At 38.5% G+C, this 23,620-nt stretch overlaps 1 protein-coding gene and 3 non-coding genes across 11 annotated transcripts; all 4 read right to left on the bottom strand.

Moving 5' to 3' along the window:
- Window positions 1-1,843: 1,843 nt before the first annotated feature.
- On the bottom strand, window positions 1,844-10,396 carry RABGGTB (Rab geranylgeranyltransferase subunit beta). 8 transcript variants are annotated; one of them, XR_015160285.1, is made up of 9 exons: window positions 10,254-10,386; window positions 8,859-8,966; window positions 8,029-8,226; window positions 6,778-6,883; window positions 5,905-5,957; window positions 5,716-5,826; window positions 4,919-5,028; window positions 2,992-3,145; window positions 1,844-2,427 (listed from the first exon to the last, which is right to left on the bottom strand). XR_015160285.1 is itself a non-coding variant. In XM_086390641.1 (9 exons), exons 1-9 carry the CDS (start codon window positions 10,254-10,256, stop codon window positions 2,291-2,293), a joined length of 996 nt encoding a protein of 331 aa, XP_086246767.1. In that variant the 5' UTR covers window positions 10,257-10,396; the 3' UTR covers window positions 1,844-2,290. The 8 variants fall into 8 exon arrangements, 6 of the variants coding, with proteins under 6 accessions (XP_086246767.1, XP_086246769.1, XP_086246770.1 ...); XR_015160284.1 differs by lacking the exon at window positions 10,254-10,386 and adding an exon at window positions 9,902-9,961; XM_086390641.1 differs by having other exon boundaries at window positions 4,919-5,044; window positions 10,254-10,396.
- On the bottom strand, window positions 7,826-7,897 carry LOC147375626 (small nucleolar RNA SNORD45). The gene has a single exon (XR_015161731.1). It is a non-coding gene; the product is annotated as a small nucleolar RNA SNORD45 (small nucleolar RNA).
- On the bottom strand, window positions 8,505-8,587 carry LOC147375625 (small nucleolar RNA SNORD45). The gene has a single exon (XR_015161733.1). It is a non-coding gene; the product is annotated as a small nucleolar RNA SNORD45 (small nucleolar RNA).
- LOC147375624 (small nucleolar RNA SNORD45) lies at window positions 9,138-9,216 on the bottom strand. Its single transcript, XR_015161732.1, has one exon. It is a non-coding gene; the product is annotated as a small nucleolar RNA SNORD45 (small nucleolar RNA).
- Window positions 10,397-23,620: the final 13,224 nt, after the last annotated feature.

Below are 23,620 nucleotides of genomic sequence, written 5' to 3'. Positions count from 1 at the left end.
ATTTAAAGACAGAAATGGAGAATGTACTCTCAGGTGTCCCGGTCCCGTCAATTGCTGCAGAATTTGGTCAAGCTTAATGCGAGGTCAAGCTTAATCTCTTCTCTGGCTCAAATGCTAAAGAATCTCCTGCAATGCAGGAGACCTGGGTTCAATCCCTGGGTCCAGATCCCCTGAAGAAGGGAATGGCAACCCATTCCAGTATTCTTGCCTGGAAAACCCCAAGGACAGAGGAGCCAAGAGTCGGTCACGACTGAGCAACTAACTTTCATAATGCGAGGTAGACTCCCTCAACTAAAGGGAATTCAGGATCATCAATCCAACTTGTGTGTCCATGCTCAGTCTTGACCCCATGCTATTTGTGACCCCATGGACTGTAGCCCGCCAGGGTCCTCCCTCCATGGAAGTTTCAATACTAGAGTATGTTGCAAGTTCTTCCTCCAAATACAACTTGGGAGTCTCATTATTCCCACTACACCTTATTCCCCATTATCACAGGACATTATGTGCTAGTTATTTCCAAGTTCAGTTCACTCTCAGTCGTGTGCGATTTTTGGCGACCCCATGGACTGCCGCATGCCAGGCCTCCCTGTCCATCACCAACTCCTAGGTTTACTCAAACTCATGTCCATTCAGTCGGTGATGCCATCTAACCTTCTCATCCTGTGTCATCCCCTTCTCCTGCCTTCAATCTTTCCCAGCACCAGGGTCTTTCAAATAAGTCAGCTCTTCTCATCAAGTGGCCAAAATATTGGAGCTTCAGCTTCAGCATCAGTCCTTCCATTGAACATTCAGGACTGATTTCCTTTAGGATGGACTGGTTGGATCTCCTTGCAGTCCAAGGGACTCTAAGAGTCTGCTCCAACATCACAGTTCAAAAACATCAATTCTTTGGCGCTCAACTTTCTTTATAATCCAATTCTCACATCCATACATGACTACTGGAAAAACCATAGCTTTGGCTAGACGGACCTTTGTTGGCAAAGTAATGTCTCTGCTTTTTAATATGCTGTCTAGGTTGATCATAACTTTCCTTCCAAGGAGTAAGCATCTTTTAATTTCATGGCTGCAGTCACCATCTGCAGTGATTTTTGGAGCCCCCAAAAATAGTCTCTCACTGTTTCTCTATTTGCCATGATGTGATGGAACCAGATGCCATGATTCTCTTGAATACAAACACAGTAATTCAACATGGTAGAGAAACCGGGATTGAGAAAATACTCTAGATACCATTATATGTCCCATTACTGAATTCACATTCAATTGTGAAATCAGATACAGAATATGAAACCACTGCAGTCACCCATGTGCAGTGACTGCAGTACTCAAAACTTCCAGTGATACCACTTAAAATTGTGTTCCATCCAATGGTTTCCAAACTTTCAGAAACACTGGTAATTCAATCCAAACTTAGTGAACTGTCAAAAAACAATGCCAGACATTTCAATAACATATAAAAGCAGATATTGCTCAATGTGTTAAGAGAAATCATCACTATTCACATTTAAAATTCTTTACTCTTAGGGTTATTATTGCAAACTTGCTTCAGCAAATCTCAACTTCCATCAAGAAAAATGCTCACTAAAATACTTTTTCACTAAGAACACAAACCTTAGTGTGCTCTAATCTTTGTGAAAACACAGGTTATACAAGAACACTGTGGCAAGTATCAGCTTGTATTTCCTTACTGGGCAGGAAAAAAAAAATGCCAACAATCCCTTGACATTCTGACATAAAATATTAAAAAGTGAGTAAAGTGTAGTCCAGATTGCAATCCTCTTCCTAGTGAATTCTCTTCATTTACCTAACCCACTCTGTACCCGACTCATTAACCACAAGCATGAAATATTCCCAAATTTCAGCCATTTATTTTTATTTCATCTTTTAATTCCTATGTGGTTCATGAACTCTTTATCAGTAACGTTCTCACTGACAAAGACCAATCTACATTAACTATAGTTATATATAACATATCAAGGGAGTACCCAGGAAAATCAAAACATAAGACTTCATCAGCTAAAGAGTTCAAGTTTGCTGTTATGAAGACATACAAGAAAACAAATACACTGAAGGATAAACAAAAAAAATCAGAGTAACAACAGCATTCCAGAAGGAAAGATACAATAAAGATCTTAATTTACAATATGTATAATTATATAATTTATTAAAATTAACACAATTCATGTACAAATATTAACACGGTAGTTATTAAGTTTGTTAAGCACTTCAACTACTGAAATGTTAAAACACAATAAAAACTATATTAACCAACTTCTCCATCAAGGGATCTAATCTAGCTCACTAGTTCAGGCTGAACATTCACTCTCCGAAGTACTTCTTCAGGCATGCAAAAAACAGGGCTAACAGGTTTAATCTGTTCTTCTCCCAAAAGTGACAATCCAGCAATTCCAAACAGAGTATGAAAAGGATCTACCTATTAAAAAACAAGAATTTATAGAATATTACAAAATGAAAACTTCTAAAACCCTGCTTTTGAACAGGGATTATACTGGAGCCCATTGCACTCTGTATTTAAATATTATCTTAAAATTTTCTGAAATAATGGTTTCAAACTGCACTTTTTAAACAGAGGACTTGGCACACACCGTCATGTCTTAGGAATAAGTACTGTATATGTGTTTCAGATCTTTTATACACTCTTTTGTGTGTGTTAGTCACTCAGTCATGTTCAAATCTCTGAGACCCCCATGGACCATAGCCTGCCAGGCTCCTGTCCATGGAATTCTCCAAGCAAGAATACTGTGATTGAACAGTTGCAGGCGTTGCAGGCAGATTCTTTACCATCTGAGCCACCAGAAAAGAACCTTAGTACACTTTTAAATGACATTTTAAAAGCATCCTTTCAAAGCAACACTTGAAAAATACTATTTGTTCCCCACCAATTCCTAGTTTTAAAAATTTAGAACCCTTAGAATCTTAAGAGTAAAACAGAACTACACTGAAAATTTTAACTGTTAACAGTCATAAATATACTTGCCATATCTCCTGGCCTATCTGCAAATCCTCCTGTTTCTTCATCTTGACATGCTAGGATGAAACTGCGGAGTTTTTCTCTATCAATCCAATGAAGCCTTCCAATTATCTTTAGGGAAGCCAACACCCACCATGAATAGCATACATCTGGTAACTAGGAGGAAAAAGCCACAAGTTGCCACAAATGTATTTTCTAAATACCTGGGGTGAGAGGGGAATCAAGGGATATATTGACAATGCAGTGTTTGAAATACTGAAATCCAAAAATTGCTTAGAATTAAAAGATAATCATTGGAAAGAGATCAAATGCTTCATTCCACAGAACTAGAATATGAGTATACAGAAATGCTCAGTCATGTCTGACTCTTTGCAACCCCATGAACTGTAGCCCACCAGGCTCCTCTGTCCATGGAAATTTTCAGGCAAAGAATACTAGAGTGGATTGCCATTTCCTTCTCTAGAGGATCTTCCTGAGCCAGGAATTGAAACCACATCTCCTGTGCTGCCTACATTGCAGGCAGATTCTTGATTCCACAGAAAACCATGCTAAATGTTTCAGTTTCAGTAGTCACTGATAACCATCTATCCACCTTAATTTCTATATGAAATGAATGCCTACATCAGTTCCTTTTCCAAGAAACTGGTAGTAAGGCTTCTAAGAACTATGGCAATATACGTTTCACTGCCATGGGCAGCATTTTCCATAAGTGCTGTCCAAGAAGGTATACAACTTGGGTTAAAAAAATAAAATCACCCTTGCTCGTCAAATCATAACTTAAATGCAGAAGACCCCACACCTTACACTGAATTTCAACTAGATCCCAGGGTGATCCACAAGAACATTAAAAGCTGTCCTAGATTGTAAGTGCTATCCCCACCCTCACCCATTTCCTAATTATTGAAAAGTTGCCCAGATTTTTCAATGGATCTTAACTAGGTACCAATTGTGGTTTTTAAACTTATTCAGAAGTAACAAGAAAGCAAAATTACACAAAAATACAATGATCCAGAATAAAAGCATCAATAGGCTTTATCATATTTTAGCTCAAGGGCCCAAACCGAAGAACAGCTTTTAGTATTTGTAAATGATTTTTAAAAACAGTATTTTGAAAGGAAAACCAGTATGAAATTCATACTTGTCCATTAATGGAATACAACCATACCCATTCATTTTTTATTGTCTGTGGCAACAATGTTCTTCAGGGCAGCAGTGTAGGTGCAACAAGCCCATCGGGCAAAGGTAAAAATATTTACTATCTGGTCTTTACAGACCCAATTTAGAGTATGTTGAGAGCTAAACAGAATTGAGTTTTTCTTTAAAAATAAAGATTTTAAATGAAAATGTTATAACCCAGTTTTTAAAAAGAAATCTTTCTTTTGGCAAATCCATTATCCTTTCCCATCTGTAAGTGAGCATGGAGATTTCTGTACAAGATCCAAGTATTAATAGTGGCCTTTTATTCCCAGATATGTATAATGCACGATTGAGAGTCCCCGGTATAGTTTAAAGAAGAAAGTTTCACGTAGGTGAAAAATAGAAGGCCTTCAGATGGATTTTTATAAATAAAATTCTGAAGGATTCCTTCAGAAAGAATTTTATAAATAAGTATAAATTTTAAGAATTTATACTATGAATACAAACACATTTTAAAGCCCTGAGTTATTTGTCAAAGAAAATCAAAAAGTACCAGGCAATCTTGTCACGATTGTCTTTTAAATGGACATCAGGATTAATAGGCATTTCAACTCTTGTTTTACTTTTGCCAAGAGCATTTTTAGAAGATACAACTAAATTTTGCAAAGTATTATAGTAAAATTAAAAAGCTCACGATCAATTTGTAAGAGCAATATTACAAAACAAAAGGCAAAAAAAAGCAGTCCTCACTCAAGTTTATAAAATTTAAAGATTAATCTTAAAAAACAATACCTTCTCTGGCCTTCCATTGAGTCCACCTGATGGAAGCTGTCGTTCACAAAGCCACCAACCGAGTAAATCAGAATTTACTTGGTGTAACTGACTAGTAATAGCCAAGAATCCTGTGCAACAATAGATCTAAAATTACAGACATAAAGTACATGTGTATAATAGTTTTTCAACAGTAACACTGATTTAAAAAAACCTACTTTAATTATTAAAGCTCCATTTTCTATCTAAAAATTTGCTGACAGTAAAAATCGCAAACATAAACATCACATAGTTATTTGAACAAATCTGAAGCATACTACTAGGATCCAACTCTGCAATGAAAGACTACCATCAGTTTTTTCATGGCTAAGAGCAAACTGTTTGACAATAGTTTACAACAGGTGTTCAGGATAGGGGATGCAGAATGTTTTTTATCTGCTTACTTAAAATTAGAGAAGAGAATGGCAACCCACTCCAGTCTTCTTGCCTGGAGAATTCCATGGACAGAGGAGCCTGGGGGGCTATAGTCCATGAGGTCGCAAAAAGTTGGACATAACTGAGTGACTAACACCCACACATAAAAACTAATGGAAAATCAAAATATATTTCTGGTAATTACAAAACTACTTATGTTTATTTGGGCCAAAGGATTTCACCAACAGGGGACTCAAAGTCAGCAACTGTAAAAATGCCTTCCTCACGCAGCAATTAAGCAATTCTTATTTTCTACATTCAGTCAAATTAACTTGCTATTTTTCAGTTATACTGGTTATCCCTTCAAAACTGATACTACATTTTAATTTGGATTAATGAATTACCTGCCCAGCATGGGATTCAGAACCTGGTCTGCAACCAAATCCACCATCAAAGTTCATACATGATAAAACAAATTCGATTGCCTTTTCCACATTAATAGCATCCAACTTCCCCTATAATCAGAAAACATGCCTATTAAGTTCCAGAATAATCATCAAAAGTTAATCATTTCCAATACATTTGAAACTTACCAATAGTGCCAAAGTTGCCACTGCACAAAAAGAGAATCTTGTATCAATTTCTCCTAAAAATAAAGCAAACCAAAGCATTATGTGTTATCAGAGGCTTCTAATCATATTAGATAAAGTTAATTAAAAATCTCTGTACAACTACCATAGTTATATTTTCAAAAGTTCAGGCCTAACATGTACTTCGACTGTCCAGGAGGAAAACTACATCTGAAGTGTATATTCACTTACTTTACTTCTAAGGAAAATAAGTACTAGAAAATGGCTCAAAAGTACAGTGAACTAATTGCTTACAGAGCGCCCAGAAAGATAAGGTAACTAGTTAATTTCTAAGAATGATAATAAACTTACCCTATTATATAAGTAGATTTTCACATCCCATGAAGCAGCTGGTCTCTCCGGCCTGCACTGTATTCAGCCCTAAAGCAGAGATTATCTAGTTTTATCAAGTAAAACACTACTCCCTCCCTCCACTCAAATATTCAGTAATTTTGTAAAGCTTTTTTTTTTTTTTTTAAATTATTTTCCCCTTGCTAATTAAGTTTTTAAAAAACTTTACAAAGCCACCAAATACTGGGGAAAAAAGTTTCACCTACCTTATCTTTTAGACTTGCCCTCTCTGTTCCAGTACTCCTGTATGCTGCTATAACTAGCACAGTGCATGCTGGAACTTCCAGCAGACCATTAACTCCAGTTAGACCAGCTGCTTAGTGGGACCTGAAAAAATGAAAAACTTATAATCTCCTTATAAACTATTAGCAAAGCCCCAACTCATTATACTTTAAAATCTGCAACCAAGCTTATTACTGTAATAAACACCGAAGCAAAACATTTTTATATTGGTATTCTAGGTGCCAAGGATTAAAGTGACATTACCCCAGATATCTCCAGCAAAAGAACCATCTTCTTTCTGTAGACTCTGAACATATTCCACAACTTTATTTATGTCAATAACATTAATACTATCATAGAGAGTAAGTATCTGTAATAGAAACAAACCATGGTAAGTAGATATCTCGCCACTGGTCAGTTTGTCCTAATGATGTTCTTCTCAACTACCTTCTAAGTTGTCAAGCATGCATGTCCTTTTGTCTATGCACCTTGAAAACTTTTCTCAAATATGCAATTCTATTACAGAGTAAAATTATAGGTATTACCAACAAGTCTTTAACCACTGTTAACACTTAGACTCATTTATGAAACTTATACTGACTTTAAACCCTTATTTGTGAATCTTTACAAATATCAAAATCAAAGCTAACTCCAGGCGGACATCCCTGGTGGTTCAGCAGTTAAGATTCAGTGCTTTCACTGCCTTGACCCCAATTCAATCTCTGGTCAGGGAACTAAGATTCCACAAGCCAGAGCAAGGCCGAAAAAAAAAATTTTTTTTTTTTTAATTTTTAAAAAGTCAACTCCACAGTAAAGAGCAAAGTCGTGAAATGGCAGAGTAAAAGCAGGGAACCACAGGTAGCCTGGCATTTCCAGAAATTAGATGAGAAGATGAAACTAAAGGGAGGAAATGGCGAGGCCATGTAAGAAAGCAAATGCCATGCAGGAAGTCTGACCAATACAAAAAAAGCTGAATGAAGGAGGCTTCTACACATATTGTACACAGGCTTTGAGCAGTTTATATAATTCATTATGCTAAGTACTGTTCTCTGAATAAAGTTTCACGTGACAAATCTTTAGAATATACTACCTGCTTTAAAAAATGTTTTGTATCATCAGGAAGACATGTTTTCTATCGGGATAGGGTATAAATCTATTGGGATAGGGTAGGTCATGCTGTACAATAAATAAATCAGATTTCAGTGCCTTAACACCAAAAGAATTTTTCTTGCTCAAAAAAAAAAAAAAAAAAATCTTCCACTTAGTGAGTTCCAGACATTTACATATACGTAAAATAAACATTTTACTGTCCAAGGTCTCAGTGCCATTTTAAAATTTACATCAACTTTGGATTCAGCTAATACATGCCATCACATCATTGACCTTGCTTTGAAACAGATCTCATTTGAAAAGATATGGATAGCTTTTTACATAGATACTGATCCCTATTTTCAATTCTCTTACTTAGGTAACAGAATACACTACCAAGACTGCAGAATTTTCATTAGTATTTACCTGAACAGCACTAAGAGTATACAAAAGATGAGGATCATGTCCAATACTAGCACTTATTCCACCACACTCGTGTTGACAAGACTTAATAAACGTCAGAATTTCTTCTCTATTCATACGATGTAGTTGTCCCATGAGATCCATTACGGTCAGACCCCAATAGATGCCACTCATTCTCAAATATTCAGACATGCAATATTCCTAAAGCACAGAAATTAATGGGTCAGTCTGAACTGATGTCAGTTTAAAGATACTCAACACAGAAGCTAAATACCCATACTGTTATATGGCTCTAACAACTCCATAACTGCAGATATTCATGGGAATTCATTAGTAGAGATGTTTCCCAACGTGGTAAATAATTCAGCTCTTTCTATACTATAGTGGAAAATATTTACTTCTAATTAAGCTGTTTAATTGTTTTTCCTAAGGTTCCCAGAGATGAAAACAGGGAACATTCTTCAAGATAAAACTTTTTCAAGGTCTCAGCGTAATTCTAGAGCTTAAGTGTTATTACACATCACCATAAACTCAGGTAATACATGCCAACACATCACTGACCTTGAAAGTATTAGCTCAACTACAAAAATAGAAATCTATTCGCTGTCTCAAAATTCATACATATCTGGGTAGAAGATAATCTACTCTGTCTGCCAAAGCCTCTACATAAGTACTGCTAAGAATCAAGGTTAACTCCCATGGCTTCTCAACCACAGACGTCCGTCCCTGGTACGCAGGAGTTGGAAACCATTTTTAAGAAACACAAACCATTCTAACCAAATGATTTGACACATTTACAGAATAAACACTTTTCAACACAAAAGTATACATACGTAGTCATCTTTCTTTGAGCCATAGGATGCAATATAATCAGCATGCTTCTCCAGTAACAGGGTGTCAGGTGCATCTGACTTAATGATAACATCTTTCTGCGGTGTACCCTTTCACATACAAGAGATTTCATAAGTTTTTATCTTTTAAATGTTTGACCCCAGAACATACATTTCAATATACATACGAACTCTTATTTCATCTTGCCATATAGAAACTTTCTAGTTTAAAAGTAGCTGACTAAAAAGAACTAAAGCTTTCATAAAGTTTCAGGTGTTCTTCAGGTCTCAGAGTAATTCTAGAGCTAAAGTAGTAATAATCAACTTTAGATTCAGAATACATGCCAGCTCATCATCGACCCAAAAAACTACCGTCCTCATCTCGGCTGAACAGTTAAGTAAAACAGACTATCAAAAATTTCAACTTACGGTTTACACGTGGCAGAACCTATCTGTCCCATAATTTGCAATTGAGTTCTTTAGTGAGATTCCATTAATCTTAAAAACTCCGATTTCAAAGCACCTTCGGAGAAGGCAATGGCACCCCACTCCAGTACTCTTGCCTGGAAAATCCCATGGATGGAGGAGCCTGGTAGGCTGCAGTCCATGGGGTCGCGAAGAGTCGGACACGACTGAGCGACATCACTTTCACTTTTCACTTACATGCACTGGAGAAGGAAATGGCAACCCACTCCAGTGTTCTTGCCTAGGAGAATCCCAGGGACGGGGAGCCTGGTGGGCTGCCGTCTATGGGGTCGCACAGAGTCGGACACGACTGAAGCGACTTAGCAGCAGCAGCAAAGCACCTTTCATGCACGCCAACACTTATTTACCAGGCTAACAATTCTTTTCCGGCTTTAGTCTTAAGTTTCTGCATTTGCAAGAAGCCCCCGGGTGATGACTGTTGTTGCTCTAATTCGGCACATTTCTCAGCTACATCTTTGTGACTGAGGCTACATTTTAAGTAGTTCAAGATCATTACCAATAAGAATTTAGCAGTTAATTTCCTTCATATCCCATTAAAACTTACTAGAACGAAACCATACCATTAACAATTCCAAAGATTTCGAGCCATATATACCCTGCCACATGGAAGGTAAGAACTAACCGGCTTTTGTGGGGGGCGAGGGGATTAAGAAAGAAGGTAGTCGAACCCTGAGTCTCGACCGATAGCAGGAAGTCCGGCCGCAACCGCACCCGCGAGATCAGCAGAAAACGCTGAGTAACACTTCACATTGCCTATGAGCCCTCAAAATACCTTCCAAGGCCTGTGTCTTAACCCAATCATTCTCCAACACTAAGAAAACAACCCACTAGTGACGAAAGAGCTTAAATATTACCCTATCTATTCTCCTATGGACACATCTAGACAGCAATACAAAACACGTCCACACTCACCATGACTGAGAGCAAAAAGAGAACTTAACTCGTCAGTGGGCGGATTTAGGAGGTAAGCGCCTGCGCAGAAGCGCTCCTCAGGCCCCCTCTCCGCCCCGGCATAGCTGACCACCGTTCTTGCCTGAAGGAAGCCGCAGTTCCGCGGCTGCCCTAGGACCCCCACCGACTGCTCATAGGTGTCTTCCGTACCTGCGCCGAAAGTCTCCGGCGCCAATTTTGTCCTCTCCTTATCTCCGCAGTTTTAAGACAGTTTTAAGGAATATTTAGGGCTTCTCTAAATACTACACAATAAACTGGAAAATTCTGAAGGAAATGGGAATACCAGACACCCTGACCTGCCTCTTGAGAAACCTATATGCAGGTCAGGAAGCAACAACAGTTAGAACTGGACATGGAACAACAGACTGGTTCCAAATAGGAAAAGGAGTATGTCAAGGCTGTATATTGTCACCGTGCTTATTTAACTTATATGCAGAGTACATCATGAGAAATGGTGGGCTGGAGGAAGCACAAGCTGGAATCAAGATTGCCAGGAGAAATAGCAATAACCTCACATATGCAGATGACACCACCCTTATGGCAGAAATTGAAGAAGAACTGAAAAGCCTCTGGATGAAAGTGAAAGAGGAGAGTGAAAAAGTTGGCTTAAAGCTCAACATTCAGAAAACTAAGATCATGGCATCTGGTCCCATCACGTAATGGCAAATAGATGAGGAAATAGTGGAAACAGTGGCTGACTTTATTTGGGGGGCTCGAAAATCACTGCAGATGGTGATCGCAGCCATGAAATTAAGAGACACTTGCTCCTTGGAAGGAAAGTTAGGACCAACCTAGACAGCATATTAAAAAGCAGAGACATTACTTTGCCAACAAAGGTCCGTCTAGTCAAGGCTATGGTTTTTCCAGTAATCATAAATGGACATGAGAGTTGGACTATAAAGAAAGCTGAGTGCCAAAGAATTGATGTTTTTGAACTGTGGTGTTGGAGAAGACTCTTGAGAGTCCCTTGGACTGCAAGGAGATCCAACCAGTCCATCCTAAAGCAGATCAGTCCTGGGTTTTCATTGGAAGAACTGATGTTGAAGCTGAAACTCCAATACTTGGCCACCTGATGTAAAGAGCTGACTCATTTGAAAAGACCCTGATGCTGGGAGAGATTGAGGGCAGGAGGAGAAGGGGACGACAGAGGATGAGTTGGTTGGATGGCATCACTGACTCAATGGACATAGGTTTGGGTAGACTCCAGCCATTGGTAATGGACAGGGAGGCCTGGCGTGCTCCATGGGGTTGCAAAGAGTTGGACTTGACTGAGCGACTGAACTGGAACTGGAAATACTACTTTAAAGAATCCACCTGCAATACAGGAGACCCAGGTTCCATCCCTGGGTTGGGAAGATCCCCTGGAGAAGGGAATGGCAACTCACTCCCATATTCTTGCCTGGAGAATCCCATGGATAGAAGATCCTGTCCGGCTGCAGTCCATGGAGTTGCAAAGAGTTGAATGGGACTGAGCAACTAACACTTCCCAGGAATTGAGGCCCTTCCCAATCTGCCTGTAATGTGGGAGACCTGGGTTCGATCAGTGGGTCTGGAAGATCCCCTAGAGAGGGAAATGGCAACCCACTCCAGTATTCTTGCCTGGAGAATCCCATGGAGGGAGGAGCCTTTCTGGCTATAGTCCACAGGCTTGCAAAGAGTCTGACTCAGCTTAGCGCATATACACACATGGCTTCCCAGGTGGCACTAGTGGTAAAGAACCTGCCTGATGTAGGAAACAAGAGACTGGGTTTGATCCCTATGTCAGATAGATCCCTTGGAAAAGGGCATGGCAACTGACTCCAGTGTTCTTGCCTGAAGCAAGCCCATGGACAGAGATGACCTACATTTTAAGTAGGTCATGATCATTACCAATGAGAATGAAGTAGCTAATTTCCTTCATATCTCATTATGATATCCCATACAGTTCATAGGGTCTAAAACAATCTGACAGGACTGAAGCAACTAAGCTAGTAATATTTAAACAGTGAAATAACTTTTATGAACTCGTTTATTCTTGAGACTCTTTTAAGATATGAAATGGACAGTAATTAACAGAGTTGCATGTAGTTAGCTCAGTTCAGTTCAGTTCAGTCACTCAGTCATGTCCGACTCTTTGCCACCCCATGAACCACAGCACACCAGGCCTCCCTGTCCATCACCAACGGCCGGAGTCTACCCAAACCCATGTCCATTGAGTTGGTAATGCCATCCAACCATCTCTTCCTCTGTCGTCCCCTTCTCCTCCTGCCCTCAATCTTTCCCAGTATCAGGGTCTTTTCAAATGAATCAGTTCTTAACATCAGGTGGCCAAGTATTGGAGTTTCAGCTTCAACATCAGTCTTTCCAATGAACGCCCAGGATTGATCTGCTTTAGGATGGACTGGTTGGATCTCCTTGCAGTCCAAGGGACTCTCAAGAGTCTTCTCCAACACCACAGTTCAAAAACATCAATTCTTTGGCGCTCAACTTTCTTTATAGTCCAACTCTCACATCCATACATGACTACTGGAAAAACATAGCCTTGACTAGATGGACCTTTGTGGACAAAGTAATGTCCCTGCTTTTTAATATGCTGTCTAGGTTGGTCGTAACTTTCCTTCCAAGGAGTAAGCGTCTCTTAGTTTCATGCTGCAATCACCATCTACAGTGATTTTGGAGCCCCAGCCCCCACCAAAAAAAAACAGTCAGCCACTGTTTCCACTGTTTCCCGATCAGTTTGCCATGATGTGATGGGACCAGATGCCATGATCTTAGTTTTCTGAACGTTGAGCTTTAAGCCAACTTTTTCACTCTGCTCTTTCACTTTCATCATGTAGTTAAGTGTTCAGTAAATGTTTGGGGGTGAATGTTCAGGAAATGTTCACATTCTCCTCCTGTTTGCCTTGGCCATTATAGTTGAGTCTCTCACCTATTCCTCCCACTTCTTTAGGAAGACAGTGGTATCTGAAATATTTGGTACTTACCTTCAACAAAGAAACACCTAGGTTCCTTTTAGGAGCTTTCCACAGAATTTGGGTTTGCTAGGTGTGATCACACAGCTGTTATCAATTCTTGTTTCTCACGACTGTCATACTTACACACTTTTGGCACCCGTTAGAGTATACTGGCACCCCCACAGCCTTAAAATTTCTTTCATTCGGTAATGATTTGGAGAAGGGTTCCTGACACCATGACAAATGTGGGTTATCAATAACCAAGAGAGTGTTGAATCTACTGTGATAATAGAGTTTATTATTTCTCCCTGTAGTTTTGTTGATATTCCAATTTATAGTTTGAGGGTACTTTACTAAATGCGTATTAGTTTGGTGAGTTGAGACTTTTTTCATTAAGTGATGACTGTCTCTAGCCCTAATATTTTTTATTTTAAAAAGTCTGCCTTGTTAAATAGTGTGCATACCTGCCAAATGGCTTCAACTCTTGAGACCCAGTGGACTGTAACCTGCCAGGCTCCTCTGCTCATGAGATTTCCCAGGAAAGAATACTGAAGTGAGTTGCCATGCCCTCCTCCAGGGGATCTTCCCAACCCAGGGATGGAACCTGCATCTTCTGCATTGGCAGGTGGGTTCTTTAACCATAAGTGCCACCTGGGAAGCCTTGGTTAAATAATGCTGATAAAAAATTAATTATGGAAATTTTTATTCGAGACAAATTACAAGCAAGGAAGAGCATATCAGAAAACTTTGAGAACTCTTTCTCAGCTAGAAGTCTAGACACAGTTGTATAAGTTTTTTTTTGAGACAAAGGACTGTACACCAAACCACATTATTGACAGTTTCCTCAACCCAAGTCTACCCTTCATTGTGGTACGTTATGTGACCCCCTTACAAGATCAAGAAGGAATGTTATTTTTAAGAAGTCATCTTGTTGATTCTGGGAGAATGTTGCTCTTTATGGCTGAGCAGGTATTCCTGCTAAGGTGGGGAGGTTTGGTCAAGGCATAATGCACAGGCGCAACACAATGAAAGGAGAGAAGAGCCCAAAGCATAGAGAATTTTTTTATGTTTAAAATTTTCTTGTCTTGCCATATTATATGAATTTTATATCACAATAGTAATGTAATTTCTCCAGCTTTCTTTTGCCTCTAAATTAGATCGGAGAGGAGTGTTCTAGAGTGAGAGAAACCAAGGGAGAGAGGAGGAGGTCAAATCTCTTGGGAAAAGCAATGCTCAATATAAGAATAACACAAGCGTCAAATCCAAAAAGTAACATTCAGATCGAGTCAATAACTGCTGAAATAATGAAAAGTAAGCCTCTATTCCTACTTAAAAAGTCATTCATCAAATACATATTGGATGCCTAGAATGTGCCAAATACTATTCTAGGCTCTTGGGAGTACAATGGTCAGCAAAATGGAAATATATATAGGGAGCATATGTTCTAGCAATTCTTGAAATTACATTCAGCAATTCTATTGCTAGCTATTTATTCTAAAGATATACTCCCTTGGGTGTGAAGTGACTTATGCACAAAAATATTCATAGCAGCAGTCATTGTAATAGCAGAAAATTGCAAATATTTTAACTATCAAATGTTAAATAAACTATGGTGTATTCATTATGCAGCCATTAAAAATGATACAGAAGCTCTGCAAACACTGTTCTGGAAAGATATACAAAGTATGTTAAGTGAAAACAAAAACAAAATGTACCATTTGCTACTATCTGTGTGGGAAACAAGGGGGAAAAAAATGTGTGGATATATTTGGGAAAGCACAAACCAAAGAGTTGCCTACTGGAGGAGAAATATGTGGCTGTAGACAGGATTTAAGGAAAGCTTTTCATTGAACTGAAAGCTTTTCACTCAACTGGGTTGGACCCCTGGGTTGGGGAGATCCCCTGGAGAAGGGAATGGCTACCCACTCCTGTATTCTGGCCTGGAGAATTCCCACAGACTGTTTAGTCCATGGGGTCGCAAAGAGTCAGATATGGCTGAGCGACTTTCACTTTCATTTTTCACTGAATAATCTGATACTTTTGAGACTTTGTATGTTTTACCTCTTCAGAAGTAAAAATATCTCCCCTGCAGAGAAAAGTGTGGTGTCCAACTCTGTGACGCCATGGACTGTAGCCTGCCAGGCTTCTCTGTCCATGGAATTCTCCAGGCAAGAATACTGGAGTGGGTAGACATTCCCTTCTCCAGAGAATCTCCCGACCCAGGTATCAAACCCAGGTCTCCCACATTTTAGGCTGATTCTTTACCATCTGAGCCACCTGGGAAGTCCATATATATATATATATATATATATATATATATATATATGCACTAGTGGTAAAGAATCTTCCTGCCAAAGCAGGAAATAGAGGAGATGCAGGAGCATCTATGGACATAGTTTCGTTAGCATTCAATATATAAACTGTTTCTAGTGTTTATAATGTCATGGAATAGCGTTTCCAGGAAACAACAGTATCATATTTTACCTAAGATTTCACTGACTGTAAGAAACATCCCAATTGCCAAGACATCAAATGTAGGGGGAAAAAAAGTAGTCAATGGCTAGTAACAAAATTTATCCAGATTTCTGAGACATTAAATTTTAAAATATGCATTTGAAATCAATGAAACATAGTAACTGAGTTGTTCATTTTTTAAATTGAAGTATAAATTATTTACAATGTTTTCAGTCTACAGCATAGTCATTCAGTTATACATTTATATGTGTGTATATATATATATAAATGCATATTTATATCCTTTTTCAGATTGTTTTCCATTATAGGTTATTACAAGATATTGAGTATAGTTCCTTGTATTATAGTAGTGTATGCGTTAATCCCAAACTCCTAATTTATCTCCACCACCCCCTTCTTTCATTACCCCTTTAGTAACCATAATTTGTTTTCTATGTCTGAGTCGATTTCTGTTTTGTAAATAAGTTCATTTGTATCTTTTTAGATTCCACATATAAGTGATATCATATAATTGTCTTTGTCTGACTCACTTCGCTTAATATAATAATCTCGGTCCATCCATGTTGCTGAAAGTGGCATTACTTCATTCTTCCATTGGATTTCCCAGGTGCCACAGTGGTAAAGAATCTGCCTGACAATGCAGGAGACACAGGAGACAGGGTTTGGATCCCTGGCTTGAGAAGATCCTCAGGAGTAGGAAATGGCAGCCCACTCCAGTATTCTTGCCTGGAAAATCCCATGGACAGAGAATCCTGAAGGACTACAGTCCATGGGGTCACAAAGAATTGAACATGAGATTGACTGAGCATGCCCACAGCATTCCATTGTGTGTGTGTGTGTGTGTGTGTGTGTGTGTGTGTGTATGTATAGCACATTATCTTGATCCATTCATCTGTCAATGAACATTTAGGTTGCTTCTATGTCTTGGCTATGAGTCATTTATTTCTGAAATAGCAAATGTAGAAGCAGAATATTACATGCTCCATGCTCCATATTACACTTGCAAAATTTTATTACCTTGTATACATTTTATGACATCCCTGATTTTCTTATTCCCCCGTTTTTGGATTCAGTTTAAGCAAATGAAATCTTGTCTAAAGTTTTAAAATTGCAAGCCTTCTTAACTAAGTAGTTCCAATAATAAAAGGATTCTGGATAGGAAAGATGCAGTGTATAGGACTAGAATTTTGGAGCAATTTAAGAGAAGCCTTTTAAGTTGGAGATGAAAACATTTAAAAGTGTAAATTCATGTCCTTAATTATAAAAGAAGAAATATTGAGACATCTAGGTTTTAAGGTTTAAATTGGTTGCTGGAAATTCGTTTTAATATATTATTGGTTCCCTCCTTTATTAATAATTAAATAAAAATTTTGACATGTGTTCATCTTACATTTATATACATCATGATTTTACTATTTTGAAAATTATACATTTGCCTTGATACCCATGTAAGCAGAACATATAGAGCCAAGGAAACTGCATTGCTTGAGAATGGCACCTTAATATCTACTTAAGCCAGGGCAGTTCTCTTTCTTGGCTCTCACAGTGACTTGCATGGCTCTCACAGCCACTCCATGTGGCAATAAGACCTTAACTGTTTTGGACCTTAATGTAGGTTTTGCCTGCCTTACTGATTTTATGTCTTATTTTTGTTTCTGTTTCAGGCATAGTTCATAATTTAGTCTCATTGGTAGCAATGATTGAGACAATGTTTTTATGACCCATTCATTTACTATAGAAGACTATTTTCTCATGGATGAGAGACAATAGAGAATCTTGTTTATCCACTCTTGTCTGTGTGTGAAAGCAGAGCTAATCAGCTAAGAATTTAGAGCCCACTGAAAAGGTGAACAACTTTGAGATCTGGACTGGTAAGTTCACTTGCCTATGGCTGAAGTTATTATAGATCTGAAACTTTTAAGTTCTCAATGTATATGTATTAAATCGAGGAAGGCTTTGACTTCTTACTGAACATTTATGAAGTACCTTCCCACTTTTGGACAGTGTAAACTAATAAATCAGATTGCCGGGAGCCGGCGAGAGACATTCCACTCGTGACAAAGGTCATGAGGAAGGAGGCTCGGCATATGCAAAGGCGGGATCGAGCCTCAGGAGTCCCCCCGGATATTCTCGAGCATCTACCCACCCCAAAAACCAGAGTCTGCCTACCTTATTGCTTTGTGCTCTCACCTCTGACTTTACTGGGGGCTGTCCCCCACCACCATCTCACTCTCTCTGTCAAAGAGTTAACTTACAGCTCCAATTAATAAAGTTCCTGGGCAACTAGGAGTGTTTAAATCCAAACCCCTCAGATGGCTTTCTAACTCACCTGACAAGTTTACCTGGACTCCTACAGCTATGCATACGATTGTTTACAGTCTCCCAGCCTCGAGGCACGGGAAGCTTAAGATATTCAAATAGCTTTAGAGCCTCTCAGAGAGTTAGAAACTGTCAGAATAAAACTAGTAAAAGATTTCATTAATGAGCCAATGTTTGTTGCCAAATTTCCACATCCCCTGAATTGTATCCTTGAATATGTATTAATTAATAGTTGGTATGTAGAAAAAATAAGTAGTGGCCTTGGTGTTAGTAACTTTAGACCCTTAAGGTAATAAATTCTTTCCTTTGTTGTAAACCCATTATACATCCGCCCTATAGGAATGCAAGGAAGATGGTGCCAAATCTTAAAATAATTACTCTTAGGGAAAATAAGTCTTTGTTGATAAGTCTTTGTCAAGAGTCATAAAATGTTAATAGGCCTTCTGGTCAGAAGATGATGTAAATCACCTAAACCATTTGTATACTATAAATTTGCAGGAAAGAAACCCTGGTTTTTGATAAGGATCAAAGACTGCTGACTTTGCATCCCCTATTATCCTCTGTGTGTAACTTAGGGTATAAAAACCCCTGTTGAAAATAAAGCTACTGGCCTTGCTCACCAACCCTTGGTCTCCCCATGTCATTCTTCCCCTTAACTTCCAGCTGAGTCTCCATCTGGAGCGTGGATATCCTCTGCGACCATTTATTTGCCTGGGCTTCTAAGACCCACTCGAGAAGGTGTCTAAGGTGGGGCACCTTCCGCTATTCAAGAGGGCGCCTGCAGCCTCCGTGGTCAGAGCTAACCTGGTGTCATGGGTTATATTGATTTTCCTCGTAAACCAAGCTACTCAGCTTCTTTTCTCCACTGAATTTTCCTACTGAGCTATCCTCATTCTATTACTCTTTATATCTTTGATAAATAAATAAATCAATAGTCGCCAAAGCCGAATACCCTGGATCAGCTGGACCTCGGCAACAGATTATTCCTCAGATTAAAGAACTCTGTCCTGATTGGTTTATAGAGATAAATAGGCACTTATATAAATGGATTAGTCCCCAGATTAACAGAAAAAAAATTTTAATTCTAATGCTTTGCGTGAGATAGACTTCAGAGAAAAACAATCATTCTGATAGAAACCACTAGCTTAGAAACATTTTTTAAAATTCATGTTCACACAGTAAGAATTTGTTCTCGAATACGAAAATACATAGTTAAAGACAAACTTTAGGACTGTGAATTTTATTTGCCTTGGTGTGTAATACTTGAGTCTGAAAAACACTGAAAGGTGCTAAAATTTTGGCAAAGTTCACTCAGTTCTATGGGACTTGCTTACAAAAGTAAAATATTCCTCTTTACCTTCTGCCTAGATAGCAGAGATTTTTGTCTTACCAGAATACATTTTCTGTGTTCTATATGTTGAAATTTTAATGTCTTAATTTTTTTTTTTTAAGAAAGGAAACAAAGTTTCCTCATTTGAGAAACAAAGTTCCATATAATCATGTTATATTTTTCTGTACTTGTTTTTATTTTTTGCCCCTTTGACTAAATAGGTACACAAGTGTTCTTTCTCAGGTACCTATAAGCCTATCTTAAGTAATCAGGTCATTTATGACATCTCTTGATTTTGCCTTCTCAAGGTTAAATCTTGAATCTACAAAAATAAAAAACTTTCAGGATATATTTTACATCTCAATGTATATTTGAAATTTCCTGGAGGACAAGGGTTGGGAGACTGGAAAATAAACAAAAATTTATTTTTTCACCTTGTAAAAAGAAAGATATTTGAAATAATTAAATTTATTTCATATGCTCCATATTTTATATTTTACCAGCACCATACTCAAGGAGCTTTATAGAAAAATTTGGTAAGTATATCAGATCAACTCAGCCTTCCATAGCTTAAAGTTGTCTAGGTAAAATATTATTAATATTAAAAATTAAATAAAAATATTAATATAAATATGTCCAAAATTGAGAAGGCCCTGGAGCTTTGTCAATGCTCTTGTTTCCCTCAGGGGAAGTAATGGTTAGATTCTTATGAAATAGTTAAGCACTGTAAAGATTTTCACTAGTTTCTATTCTGATTATTGTCTTACTATCTGATTATATTATATATATATTTGATTATATCTGATTATATTATTGGGTATAGTAATTAACTGTAGCTCTCAGTCTTGGTTTTTGGTATTTGATTGAATGCTTCTGTCCCCACACAAATTCATATGTTGAAATCTGAATCCCCAGTACAATGGTATTAGGAAGTGGGGCCTTGAGGTAATTAGGTCATAAGAATAGAGTCTTCAGGAATGGGATTAGGGCACTTATCAAAGGGACCCCAGAGAGCTCTCTCACCCTAATTTTGCCATGTGAAGATACAAGGAGTTAGAAGTCTGCAACACAGAGAAGGTAAAAATCTTGATCTTAGACTTCCTAGCCTCTAGGACTGTGAGAAATAAATTGTTGTTTAAACCACTTGGTCCATGGTGTGAACAGAAAAAAACATACAACATAAAAGCTGTGAGTTGCACTAATCAGATTGGCCACCATCAAAAAGTCAAACAATAACTGTTGGAGATGGTGTGGAGAAAAGGGAACCCTCTTACACTGTTGGTGGAAATGCAAACTGATACTGCCACTGTGGAGAACAGTGGGGAGATTTCTTAAAAAACTAGAAATACAACGACCATGCAACCCAGCAATCCCACTGGGTTGTATGGTAGGCATACACATCAAGGAAACCAGAACTGAAAGAGACTCATGTACCCCAATATTCATTGCAGCACTGTTTACAATAGCTAGGACATGGAAGCAACCTATATGTCCATCAGCAGACGAATGGATAAGGGAATTGTGGTACATATACACAATGGAATATTACTAGGCTTTAAAAAGAATGCATTTGAGTCAGTTCAAATGAGGTAGATGAAACTGGAGCCTATTATACAGAGTGAAGTAAGTCAGAAAGAAAAACACCAATACAGTATATTATATGGAATTTATAGAATTTAGAAAGATGGTAATGATGATCCTATATGCAAGACAGGAAAAGAGACACAGATGTAAAGAATAGACTTTTGGACTCTGTAGGAGAAGGCAAGGGTGGGATGATTTGAGAGAATATCATTGAAACATGTATATTACCATATGCAAAATAGATGACCAGTGCAAGCTTGATGCATGAAGCAGGGCACTCAAAGCCGGTGCTCTGGGACAACCCAGAGGGATGGGGTGGGGATGGAGGTAGGAGGGGGATTCAGGATGAGGGAACACATGTGCACCCAAGGCTGATTCATGTCAGTGTATGGCAGAAACCATCACAATATTGTAAAGTAATTATCCTCCAATTAAAATAAATTAATATTTTTAAAAGCTGAATTTTAATTTTTTGAAAAGCTGAGTGAGTTGAATTCACTCAGTATCTTACTGAGGACTATAGCCCAGATGACAGCCTCAAATAACTCTGAGAAACTGTTCTGAAGAGGTAAGGAGGAAGGTCAGTATAGATGTTATTTTGGTGAAAGGGGTATGTGCAACCAAGTACACATCTCCATAGAAAATTGCTGCTAGTCATGAGGAACAGATATCTTAGTTAATGGCTTTAGTGCTTTTCTAAATACAAGAAGATACAAGAAGCCAGGATCATAAAAATTTTTTCCTGAAAATACCTATCTATCTGAAGGTCTGTTCTGGCAGTTTTCCCAAAGCATAGAGTGCTTCATTCTGTCCTAATTCCTTTCAGGTTGTGTTGAAGGTCAGTGACTACAGTGGCTAATAGATTAATTCTTTTTTTAAATCTTTTTTAAACATTCTTTTCAGAGAAGGAAATGGCAACCCACTCCAGTATTCTTGCCTGGAAAATTCCATGGACAGAGGAGCCTGGCAGGCTACCATCCATGGGGTCACACAGTTGGACACAACTTTCACCAACATTAATTTTTAATTGGAGGATAATTGCTTTACAATGTTCTGTTGGTTTCTGTCATATATCAACATGAATCAGCCATAGGTATACATATGTCCCCTCCCTCTTGAACCTCCCTCCAACCACCCACCCCATTCACCCCGCTAGGTTGTCACAGAGCACCAGGTTGAGCTCCCTGCACGATATAGCAAATTCCCACTAGGTATCTATTTTATACATTATGGTAATGTATATATGTCAATGCTACTCATTCAATCTGTCCCACCCTCTCCTTTCCGCTAGACAGATTTCACACCATACCAGCTTCCCTGGTGGCCCAGACGTTAAAGCATCTGCCTGCAATGCAGAAGACCTGGGTTTGATCCCTGGGTCTGCCAGATCCCCTGGAAAAGGAAATGGCAACCCACTCCAGTGCTCTTGCCTGGAAAATTCCATGGACAGAGGAGCCTAGTCGGCTATAATCCATGCTGTCGCAGAGTCGGACACGACTGAGCAACTTCACAACTTCCCTCCTTCCCGCACTGTGTCCACAGGTCTATTCTCTATACCTGTGTTTCTATGCTGCCTACAAAATAGCTTCATTCTTAACAGAACTGGATGGCAAGTGACATTTCTTTAGTTGGCAGCAGTATTGTTACAGTAGCCTGAATCACAACAGTTATTTGTAGATAGTTTCTGTTTTATTATGATGCTAGCTTGAAGGCTCTGCCTATAGTCCTACAGGTCAAAATTAGTGCATTCAGGAGGGGACAGTCTCAGAGCGTCATGGAAAGAATCAGGTACATTGAACTATCAGCATATACATCAGAGAATAGTTTTGCGGGCACACATTTTCAAGTTGTCATAGCTAGACAGATTTCACCCCATACCAGTGGATCCAATCAGGATTTCTAGAACTCTTTTGTCTTGAAGCAGAGAGCCTCTTGAAAGTAGTTTACTGATCCAAGATCCAACAGAGCACTTATAGAGAACTTAATGGACTGATGAGAGAAATTTAATCATGGCTACTTGTTTGGAATATTATTTATGCATGCAGCAGTTATATTCTATTTTTATGGATATATGAGAAAACCCTTTTTAATTTTTAGGCTGTCTCATCTTCAGTTTAGTAGACTCTGCTTTTATAAACTGGAATTTTAAAATGGTATCTGTTTCTCACTGTTTCCCAGGATTTAAAAACATTTACTACATCTCCTTACGTTTCATGGCAGTATTCAAAAGGAATATTTATTCCTGTTTACCAGGATATAAGTAAACAAATTGATTGTATAACTAAAGCCTTGTCTGTCTGTGCCAGTAACTCTGTTGTGTCTGACTCTTTTGCAACACCATGGACTATAGTCCACCAGGCTCCTCTGTTAATGGAATTCTCCAAGAATACTAGAGTGGGTTGCAATTTCCTACTCCATTTCCTACTTCCCAGCCCAGAGATCAAATTGCCAACATCCACTTTATCATAAAAAAAAAAAACAAGGGAATTCCAAAAAAAATCTGCTTCACTGACTATGCTAAAGCCTTTGACTGTGTGGATCACAACAAACTGTGGAAAATTCTTAGAGATGGGACTACCAGATTACTTTACCTATCTCCTGAGAAACCTATATGTGGGTCAAGAAGCAACAGCAGACTAGTTCAAAATTGGGAAAGGAGTACATCAAGGCTGTATATTGTCACCCTG

This window comes from Bos grunniens, chromosome 3, assembly GCF_055505025.1.
Source record: "Bos grunniens cultivar Pamir isolate PY7600 chromosome 3, Bosgru_T2T1.0, whole genome shotgun sequence".
In the NCBI taxonomy this organism is placed as follows: Eukaryota; Metazoa; Chordata; class Mammalia; order Artiodactyla; family Bovidae; genus Bos; species Bos grunniens.
This window is presented reverse-complemented; position numbering and strand designations above follow the sequence as displayed.